The 11,574-nt window shown below is 36.7% G+C and overlaps 1 protein-coding gene across 1 annotated transcript; it reads right to left on the bottom strand.

The window, feature by feature from the left end:
- Positions 1-571: 571 nt before the first annotated feature.
- Positions 572-2,975, bottom strand: LOC21399672 (putative clathrin assembly protein At2g25430). Its single transcript, XM_010105415.2, has one exon. It carries the CDS (start codon positions 2,734-2,736, stop codon positions 856-858), a length of 1,881 nt encoding a protein of 626 aa, XP_010103717.1. The 5' UTR covers positions 2,737-2,975; the 3' UTR covers positions 572-855.
- Positions 2,976-11,574: the final 8,599 nt, after the last annotated feature.

The raw sequence follows: 11,574 nt of genomic DNA, 5'->3' as shown, positions 1-11,574 counted from the left end.
TGAATAAAACTAATTTATTTTTTAGAGATATTTTAATTAATAAAATGAAAATTATATTTTTTTTAGTATTTTGGTATATAAATATTATGAATACTATAAAAACAGAAATAAAACTAATAATAAGTATGTATGTTAAAGTATATCTTTTATAATTATTATACATCTTCACGATAATTTTATACATAATTTACTAAACACCTAAATTTTTACTTCTGATATTCACAATAATTATGAAAAAAAAAAATTACCAAACACCTGCATGTTTTTAATTACAATAACTTTTAACTAATAACACAATAACAACAGAAATTTTTAATAGCAATGCCAAACTGGCCCGAAAAATGAAAGCTTCCCAGCTTCCAAATCTAGCGATTGGGCTTATTGTTATACAAAGAAAGACAACAAATAAAGAAAAAAAAAAACGATTTCACAGACAAAAAAAAAAAAAAAAAAAAAAAAATTTCCAAAAAAAAAAAAAAAAAAAAAAAAAGAAAATCAAAAAAAAAAAAAAAAAAAAAAAACGATTTCCCAGAAAAAAAAAAAAAAAAAAAAAAAAAAAAAAAAACTTCTCATTTCACACAAGTATGGAAATTACAGAGGATAAAGGGGGAGGCATAAAATCCCCGACTTTACATGCGTACCCAAACTCTCAAGAGCCTCATATATGTATCTTTCTCACTCAAATATGATGCAGTTAAGTAAAGAAACAAGTTGAACCAACGACAAAAAAGAACAAAACAAAACCAAAAGTAAAAAACAGGACATATAAACTCTTCCAAAGAAAGAAGGTAAGGGCAACTAGAATAGATATAGGCATCAGGAAATGTCCCAGATATACTGCAGCAAAAGAACAAGTCAATAAGGTGTGTGGTAGTATCCTCCTGGTTGCCCCATGGTGTTGAACTGTGGCATTCCATAAGGCATCATTTGCTGAGGATTGGTGCCATAGCAGCCTGGCCCTCCAGCAATCTTGGCCAAACCCACTTGCCCTTGCATCCCTTCCCTTCCATATTGCTGCCACACATGCTGTTCCTGCACAAGCAACTGCTGCTTCCTCTCTATATCCGCTATCTGAACGTACGAAGGAGGCGGCACGGAGAGAGAAGCGGTGAACGGATCCTGATTGCCCACTGCTTGCTTCGTCCCGTCTGGTGCAGGCAGAGCCAGCACTGGAGACGCGCTCTTGCCTGGTCCAGGCAACGCCACACTGCTCGCACTTCCGCCGCTCATCTGCGCGGTGCTCACATGCTGTCTCACTGTCCCTTGATCATACATTCCATTTAGTAGCAATGGATCAAAACCTCCTGGTAAATCTGCCTTCTGCTTTGATAGATTGCTCGCAGATTCAACAAGTGCCAACTCCCAGTCAGCTTTGCCGCTCTCGGCAGCCGGGTTCTGCCACGCGGAGGTCATCTCGGGCTCTCCGTCCGTAGGGGAAGCGTCCCACGAACCATTTGTGTTAGTAGTTGTTGCAGGCCCAGAGAATAGAGCCAAAGCCAATTTGTTTCCCTGCTCATCAGCTGAAACACCATCATCCCCCAAATTCACCAAGTCCTCGGTCTCCTGCTGAGCCTGTGATGGCTTAGTTACCACTTCCGACGGCGGCGGCCGTGGTGGCGGCGGAGAGTAATTCTCCAGCGCAGGTAAAGCCTTGATCTCATTCATATCCTGAAGTGTCTCCTCCCCAACTAGCTCCTTCTCTTCCCTACTTCTCTGGGGACTTTTCGGTCTATTCTCCATCTCCTTCAAGAACCCCTCAAGCGTCCCCAAGAGCTTATCAGTTATTCTCTGAACTTCCGGGTACTCAGACGACCTCCCAATCCCCATATCCTTACACCAACCATAGAACCCGGCAAGCTCATCAATCATCTTCGCCGCGCCAACATAAACATTGAAAGCCTTAACACAATCCCCATACTCCATCTCCGTAAACCGATCCAACAAGACCTTCAACGCCTCGCAGACTTCAACATAAGTCCCAAAACTCTCCTTGATAATCCGGTAAAGCGCGACGATCACGAGCCTATTGCTTTTAGCCGCCCCCGCCGGCCTGCATGCCAGAATCCGGTCAAGAATCCGAAGCAACTGATTCAGCTTTGCCAACACCATTTCAGGCCACATTTCTCTCATAGGCGTAGTAGTAGCACCGGCACCTTCTCTTCTTTGCTCCAAATCGTTTAAATCGCCATAAGACCTCGATCTCCTCGGCAGTCCATGACCATACTCATCCCGATTCTCTCCACTCTCGCGACGATCTCTCGATTTCTTCTCGAACACGAAACTCTCGACCCTCTCGTCGAGATACGCCGCATAGAGCCTCACGAAGCCGGCGTGATCCCAGGAATTCGAATGCGCCTCGTCACGGAAATCCGACAAATTCAAAACCCTCATTCCCCTCCTCGTTGAGAACACGATTTCCTCCTCGAACGAAGGGTGGCCTTCGATCAAAACCCTGTGGACAAGCATCAGCGATTTGAGAGCCACGATCCAGTCACGAGTCTTCCCCAATCGCTTCGACACCGCGGCGAGACAGGCGCTCACGTAGCCGCGCGAGTAGCACGTTAGGTTGACGATTTCCCGGACGTACTTCTCGTCGGCGGGGTCTTCATCGTGGCTCGTGGCCTTCACGACGAGCACCTCCAGGTCCGGCGCAATGTTGCCGGCGACCTTGGCCAGGCTGATGCTCGTCTGGTCCTTCACGGCGCCAATCGCCTTGCGAATCGTGCTCGGCGCCATTGTTGAAGAATCAATTCAAACTATAAAGCTAAAATCAGGATTCCTGTTGGTGAATTACCTCTGGTTTTCTTAAGAAGAGATCGAATCGGAGCTCTTCAATGGCGGATCTTGTTGAATCGGAGATGGCGTCCGTACGATCGGATAAATGGAATCGGGGAGTCACGAATGAAGCGTTTTAGCTTTCTTCTTCTTCTTTTTTTCCTCTCTCTCTCTCTCTCTCTAAACTAGATGTTTATGTTTTTCTCTCTAAATAGTGTGTTTAGTACGGAGGAAGCAGAGCGCGAAGTGGCAAAGTAGCAAAAGCGCGTAATTGACGGCGAAAAAAGAAAAAGGAAAAATCTAATTGGACAAGTCGAAAGATTATTTGTAAAAGAAAAGAAAATGGTTTCTGACTTTTTATTTATCCACTCGTTACTCGTACGAAGAAAACGCTGTCGTTAGACCAGGTCCCTTGACCTTTCCCTTATTCTTTCATTTTATAGAGGAATTTGTTTTTGTTTTAATTAATTCATGAGAAGTTCCTTTAAATCTTTTTAGAATTAGTTTTTGTAGTGAAAATTATTCTACTTTAAACTTTAAGCGTCTCAAATTTTGTCCTGCTGTTAAATTTGGATAGAAAACGTTAAATTAATGGTAGTTAATTATAAATTTGTCCATTTTCTCTATTACACAGGCTATAATGCCAAAAAAATACATGAAATTAACAGAAACCATGATAAAAATGAAAGCATCCATTCTAGTTTATTTTCTGAACTTTAAAAACTCATTTTATCTTTTGAATTTTAAAATATTCCCACTAAATCTCTTCTCTTGTAATTTCTATTAAAAATAAATTAAAAAAAAAGTAATGCAGTCACATGATCTTTTTATTTAAATTTATGTTAAAAATAAATAGATAAAATCCACATGACCTTACTTAATTTTCTCTTTTTCCAGACAGAGTGAGAGTTTTTAAAATTTATGACGGTAAAATGAGAATGACTCCGTGGTTTAGAGGGCACTAATGATATTATTTTTAAATTAAATTAATGGCAGTTAAGTTATAAATTTGTTTAACATTTTTTAACAAGAAGATTAATATCTTCTAAACAAAATTATTGCTCATAACAACAATGAAGTGCTAAAATAAACTAGCAACAAATAAAATTTTATAAAACTGTTCATACCAGGGTTTCCTCAAAAACAAAAAAGACTACCATAATCATACATATCCACAAAAAGCACAAAACATCATTCGAAGATACATAAAGTAGATGATTTTTTTATAGGCAGCTTTGCTCAAGTTGGGGAGAGGGAAAAGTCAAATTTCTAATTAAACATTTGGTTCATAAATTTAAAATTATGATTTAAAATTATTTTCATTTTATGTGTATTTTTTGTAAGAGAAAATACTGTAATAAGTCCCAAACCACTATTCGAATCATGATACGAATCTTTCTTCCAAACGTCTATATCTCTTTGTTTAAATTCATGCATAAGAAAAAAAAATATAACGGCTTTAATTCACTTTTCATAGAGAAAAATAATTAGTAATATTCATAACTTAAAACTCATTAATGTCGAACTTTAAAGTGAAAAAAAAAAATCTAATACACACCAACAACAATAAAGTATAGAGAAACGTATCAACAAAATAAAAATATAAATAAAAAGTTCCACTATTTGAGCTTTTGTGTTTTATCTAAAACACGCTAAAAAGCATATTCAGTGAAAATGGAAAAAAAAAAAAAAAGATATATTACAAAATTATGACATTGCTTAATATCGAAGGTAATATTACAAGATTGCTATAGTTTTCCATCTAAATTTTAACAGAATTTTAACTGAAAAACTAAATTTGAAGCACTTAAATAGTTCAGGATTTAAAATAGAACAATGTTCACTACATGAACTAATTTTAAAAAGAGAAAAAAATTTTAAGGATCTCTCATAAATTTTCTTTTTTTTTCTTTTTTTTTTTTTTCTCTCTTTTAAGAATGGGTTTAATAATACATTCTGGAAGCCTACCTTTTCTGGAAGTCACGTCCTCTGTCCTCATGTCACAGGCGCTATCTTTTTGAGAGAATTACATATTACCCCCTTAAATCATCCTACTGTTTAAAACGACCCCTCTAGAAACACTTTACCCCTTTCAGATAAGAAAATCGGTTTTAACCTAGTTTTGAATTGTCCTTTTTGTTATGATATTTAATGAGACGTTTGATTTATAGATTTTAAATTATAATTTATAATTTTAATTTTTAAAATTTAAATTTTTTATAAAAAAAAAAATATAAATAATTAAAAATTATAATTTAAAATTAGAGATAGATTCTTAAAATAAACATCTTATAAGTGTTTTTTGGGTCCCGTACACATTTAGACTCTCTCTCTCTAACCATCTCATAAGTGTTTTCTGGGTCCTGTACGCATTTAGACTCTCTCTCTCTAACTTCCCTTTCTCTCTCTTCGTTGTTCTCTCCTGCTATTCTCTCACGATTTTCCTTGAGATTTCTTCATGTTTGTTCAGTTACATTTTTTAGCTATGACGATTTGAGTATAAATCTTAAGTTAAATTTGAGTTATAATTTGAGTTTGTATTTAATTGTGTATATTTGAATTATTATTTGAGATGATAATCTTTTTGAGTTTGTATTTAGGTGAATTAAAACTTGAGTTTATATTTTGATAATAAAAACTCAATGATGATAAAAAATTTAAATAGGATATATGGATGAGGTTTTATTTATCTTTTCGTTGTAATGTTTATTAACTTGAGTTTGAATTTAATAACTTGAATTGAAGAAGAGTAAATTTAAATTTTTATCCCAAATTCAAGTTAAAATTTTAGTTAAAATATGAATATTTAGTCGATGGATTCAGAATTATAATTTAAAATTATTTTTAATTTACATGTATTTTTTATTAGAAAAAATACTGGCTGTAGGCTCCACCTTCGAAGGCGACAGGGCCTTCACTACAACCAGGAGTTCCGGTCCATTCCGTAGCTCCGACATCCCAACACGCTGAGGGTTCCTCTTCAAAGGTTTACCCTCAACCTCCTCGTAGGTAATGCTCTTGGTCTGCCTTCAATCAGTTTATCAGCCTAAGGCTTCGCTCTATTACCTGTGTTGTAAGCTTTCCAGTCTTTGAAGTAAGGTTCAATGCTAGGAAAAATGTTTTTGCTTCGCGGGTCTATCACCCCAATTGGTTTAGTTAGGAAATTTTTTATACGAGTATGCCCCTATCCCGTAAGCCTTCCATCGTTGCAAGCCCCTTCCATTCGGCCCAAGCTTTCTTTCGATTACGTCTGCTTCCTATTCTGTTATTCCCTTAGCCTTAGTTAGTCGTTTAGTCAAGTACGTATGTCCCTTTCGAATCGTTCTATCATTCGAAGTAGGAGCTGGGGTTGCGGGCAGAGAACTATTGGTACAGCGAGTTCATGTGCTTGCAGTTGGGTTACTACCATCCCCCTAACCTTTAGTATCACACTTTCTTGCGTCTGCTTGCTACTCCCACTTTCGCTTCCTTGATCGTCGTTGGTCCTTCTTTTGCCAGCCAGCCTCCACTCTTTGCCGATGCTTTTTTTTTAGAGTGACGCCGGACAATTAGATCTTGCCTCATCGCCTACCACACTATCTATTGTATGAAGATAGGGGATTGATCTATATCAATCTTTAATTTGTATCTACATATATTGTAATGTAAATATATGTAAATGTACATGTAAATAGCACTCCGATTTGATTTCTTCGCTACACCCATTTTTCTTCCAATCAATTCGAAATAATCCACGAACCACGACATGAATAACACACTTCCATGCATAGAAGTAGTGGACCGGGAATTCCGCATTGCACTGGCTGGACCGAGTTTCTCTTGGGCAACAGCGCCCAAACCGTAATATATGCCGGCAAGGACGGCCGGAGCTATGGCTACTCTCTTTCTCTGCACCAAGAACCCGGCCATCACGAATGTTTCCGGGCGAATGACGTTGCTGCGATTTTTTGGCCTGCCTACCGCTACACGTGGGCGCAGGAAGCTATTTCAATCGGTTTCAAACCTCTCATCGTCCTTTAGTTACTTGAACGATCAAACGGAAAATAAGAGTTTCTCTCTCAATTTTTAGTTACTTAAGGACCTCATTCTTTCTAGTTTACAGATTAATTAGTGTCGTCTTGTACTCAAGTAGTTGTTAAATTTTTTTTTAGTTTGGTGCAAATGAACAAGCCCATCGATTTCTTGCGAGATTTCTGGGTTGATTTCGATCGTGAGGTTGTTCGATCGATTTCGTGTTCTGATTTCGGCTTTGTTTTCTCCGTTTTTCCGGTAAGTTCGTCGATGTCACTGTTCTTTGTTTTAGGTTTTGGTTTTTCATTCTTTTGGTTATGTCTCTGATTTCCTCTTGATTTTCATTCTCCTTTAGTCATGGTTAACACTCCATGGAAGAGGAAGGGCAAGGGCGCTGCTTCTTCTTCTTCTCAGAAGCGTGCTAAAATTGGTGACAGTAAAGATTCCTCGAAGAGAAAGAGGAAAAATTTAGAGTCCCACGCGGGAGAGGAAGATCTACGTGCTCCTCCTCCTATACGGAATTCTTTAAAGGTATTTTCAGTTTTTTCAATTTAGCTCTTTCAGTTTGCATTTACTTTTTTTTTTTTTTAATTCAAAACCTGTTGTAATGTATGCCTTGGAGTATTATGGTTATTTGTAAGTTTGATTGTGGTTTTTTGTGTTTTTGTCTGTGAATCTGGTGTACGAGTTGTCTTTTTTTAATATTTTCAGCATGTATTTTGCTCATAGTTTGCCATACTATGTCTTTTAGTCTAGCAGATTATAACTATTATCTACCCTGAAAGATTATAGTTTTTTTTTGTGTTTTTTTTCTTTTTTCTTTTTGCAGTTATGGGACTATCGTATAGACCCAGATAAAAAAATTCCATAACAGGTTAATGTTTTCGCGTCTTTTTCTGTTATTGAAGAGCTTTACGATAGATTTACTGAGAATCAAAGGGAGCTTTACAGAGAAACTATTTTTGGTCGATTTCTTGATATGTTAAAGTTTAGTAATTAGTGTCAGTTGATGCATGAGGTTCTTTTTCATGTTGTTCATCAAACAAACCCTGATGAGTTGTGGTTCAAATTTGGTGAATCATTTGTAAAGTTTTCTATTGAAGAGTTTGCTCTGAATACTGGTCTAAAGTGTGTGGGAGATTGCAATTTGGTTAGTTATTTAGATAGTTCTACTTCTACTTTGGTTGAAAAATATTTTGAAGGTTATTCTAAGGGGCTTGTAAGGAGGGACGCGATTAAGAATTGTTTTAAAACCTATCCGTTTGAGAGTGATGAGGAAGCTGTGAAGATGGGTTTATTGTATTTTATTTCGTCGTTTCTTCTTGCAAAAGAAAGGATGTTTGTGTTAGTGTGGACTATATTACAATTTTGGATAGTCCTAGGTTTGCTGATTTTCCTTGGGGAAAAGGTTGCTTTTGGCATGCTCTTGGACAGTTTCAAGTGTTGTCTTGAGATACTGTATAAGCGTGAAGATAAGGTTGTTGTTCGTACTACTCGGGATAAGGTAGCTTATAAGATTGGTGGTTTAGCTTTTGTTTTTCAAGTCTGGATCTATGAGTGTATTCCACGGGTGGCTGGTTTTTGTGCTTTGAGGAAGTCCATCGATGAGCCTATTCCTCGTATTTTCAAGTGGCAGACCAATGATAAAGGTTACTCCAATATGCCGTCTAATGTTTTCAAAAATGACAATGGGAAGGTTAGTCTTTTGTTTTTGAACTTTTATTTTTGGACTTTTGTTTTCTTGTTTTTATTATAATATATTCCTCTCTTTTTTTTTGTTTTTTTGTTTTTTGTTTTTGTTTTGTATTTCCAGCTTTCTTTTGTTCATATGGAACCAAATGATGTTGAATGAGAGAAGGATTACACTGTTGGCTTGTTTCGGAAACAGAAAGCTCTGAAGTCGGCAAAGGATCTCCCGTCTTCTAGTGTTCCTAACTTGGAGGACGATGATGATGTTGATAGTGTTGTTCCTCCATGTCCCCACACTCCACGGAATGATAATGGTGATTTTGTTTTTTCTTCATAGCTTTCCGTTTTGCAGGCCCAATCTGATGGATAGGTCAGTGAGATTTCTTCTCTTAGGAGTGATGTCACTCAAAAATTTTCTGATATGTCTGCACATTTCTATTTATTGGCTGAATCGGTTAAGTGTTTGGGTAAGAAGTCCGACTCTATGTTTCCTTCTAGGAAGAAATTTATTTATGTGGTTTCTGATGATGGTATTAAGATTGATGATGAAGAAAAAGAAGGAAATGAGGAAGATGAAGAAGGAGATGAGGAAGAGGAAGATGAAGAAGGAGCTGAAGATGATGATTATGATGGTGAGAGTAAAAAGAAAGTAGTAGTTAAGGAGAATGCTATTGAGGGTGAAAAGAAGGGATTGGAGAAAATCAATACCGATGGTGGAGAGGATTGTGAAAAGGACCAAGGGAAGAATAATGTTGCTAGTGATGTTTCTGATAAGAAAATTGAAGAAACTATCACCTCAGTTGTCAAGGATTTTGGTGGTATGGAATCAAATGATGCCATATTGGTTAGTCTTTATTTTCTTTATGTTTTGTACTTTGTTTAGTTTTTTCAGAGGATTATTGTGTATGATGGATCATTTTCTGCATCACAAAAACAGATAGCACTTGTGGATGATGATGATGATTTTTTAAATTTTTGTGCGTTTTCTCCTGATATTGATTCTGAGCCACTGAAAGAAGATGTTGAGAGGTTTGAGTCGTGGTATTTATAACATTACAAACCAAATAATAAGTATGTGTTTCATTCTTTATTTTGTGTTTTTGTTTATATATATTTTTATTTTTACAATATGTTCTTTTTTTAGTTTTAACTTGGTTTGTTGTGTTGTTTATTTAGGCACAAAATGTGGGGCCCTGCTAAAGCTGCCCATGTCATAAATCCTGGTATTGATTTTAAAGTGGCGATTATTGGTTCCAAATACTGGTTTTATGATCTTTTTAAACCTAAGCACTGGCTGTCTTCCTCGGTAATTTTTTCTCTTTCTTCATTGTTTGTAGGTTTATGGTCTATCTTTTTGCAGGCTGCGTGTTCCATTATTTGATAGTTTGTTTCTGTTTTTTTTTTTTTTTTTTTCTCGTAGCATATTGATGTTGTTGCATATTACTTGAGAAGAAGTTGGTTTGCTATAAGGATATATCTTTCATAAAGTGTCTGGTTTTGGATAGCCTATTCGATTCCAAAATTCGGGGTTTATGGAAGGCGTTTAATCATGACGATTTTGATTGGTCGACTTTTGATTTTTCTGTTCAACCTTCTTTGCAAGATTATGTTCTGGGACACTATGTTTTGTAGTGTTCCCTTTTGTGATGTTGACTTCCTATTAGTTCCAATCTTTGTGGAGTATAATAATCATTGGATACTTGCATATATTGATTTCAAATTTCACGGTCTCACTATTTACAATTTGTTGAGGTCAAAGAAGACCAAATCTGAGGTCCTTAATTCTGTAAAGCCGATGGCAACCATTCTTCATTTTTTACTAAACTCGGTTGGATTTCTTGACAATCACGAAGAGAAGTACTTTTGTAGTCAGTGGTCTCTCCTTGAGGCTTTTGGGATTATGGTTGCCGATTGCCCTCAGCAAGAAAACGAGTTAGTTAATTCTTTCTTTTACCTTCATTTTTTCCATTTTCAATTTCCTTGTTTGCGTTCCTAATTTTTGAGCCTTTTTGTTGTTCCGTTGGTTTGCAGTGGAGATTGTGGTGTTTACATTCTCAAATATGCTGAATGCTTAATGCAAACTACACCGATGGATAAATATTTTAAAAGGGAAAATCCTAGTTGCTTTTTCCGCTGGAAGATGGCAGTGGGATTGTTCAATCACGGCAAACGGAAGCAGGACCTTCAGTGTCAAAGTGATGACAACAGGGGTGAGAAGCTACCGATGATGCATTTCATGGAAAAGGATATGGATGTTTTAAGTGTGGAGGATGACTAAAATTAGAAAGAACTTGTAAACAATGCTGATATCTGATGCTTTATTTTGAAATTCCTTAAGACTAGCTAGCTGCCTTTCCTTTTATAGGTGATGTTTCTGTTTACAAAAATTTTCGATGTGTAGGAGCTTTTTGCTTCATGGACAGGTTTTTGTAGATAGAAGTTGATGAATTGAGAAATATTCATATTATTGCAAATAGTAGCAGGTATTTACAGTTTTAAAAGTGCAAAACTTTGCAGAATTTATCATTATAAGTCTCCTAATCTTAACAGACTCTGCGCTCTAGTCTGTCAGATTATGCATTATAGTCTGCCTGACTATACTTGATTATGTGACCAAATTACTTCAAAGTTGTCATAAACGGGCTATAGTCTGCCATTTTTGTGTCTTGGTTCTGTAGCTATCGATCATAGTTGTCGGGGTTCGGTAGATTCGGAGGGTATGATGTGGCGAGGGTGTGCACGTGTAAATATTTAACTCGTTGGCGGCGATTCCAACATAGCAAAAACACTTCACGGGCCTTTGAAGTAGATGACGACGGTAGGACCTTCAACAGTTGTGTGGTTCGCCTAGGCCCAAATTAGGTCGAAGAACACGTGTTCTAGGACCTTTTTTGTTGCCAAAATCAAGAAAATTCCTGCAACATGTTAGAAAATCTGAAAAATAATAATGAAGAACTTTATGAATGAAGAATGGTGGGAGGAGTGATCACGTTGGAGGAGATCATAGAATGGGACATTTGTAAGCGCTTACAGCTTTTCGCACGTATTTTTCCGCCAAGGCCTCTGAAAGCACACGTTATGTTCGAGAGGATCTTTTGT

Source organism: Morus notabilis, unplaced genomic scaffold, assembly GCF_000414095.1.
Source record: "Morus notabilis unplaced genomic scaffold, ASM41409v2 Scaffold397, whole genome shotgun sequence".
Classification (NCBI taxonomy): Eukaryota; Viridiplantae; Streptophyta; class Magnoliopsida; order Rosales; family Moraceae; genus Morus; species Morus notabilis.
This window is presented reverse-complemented; position numbering and strand designations above follow the sequence as displayed.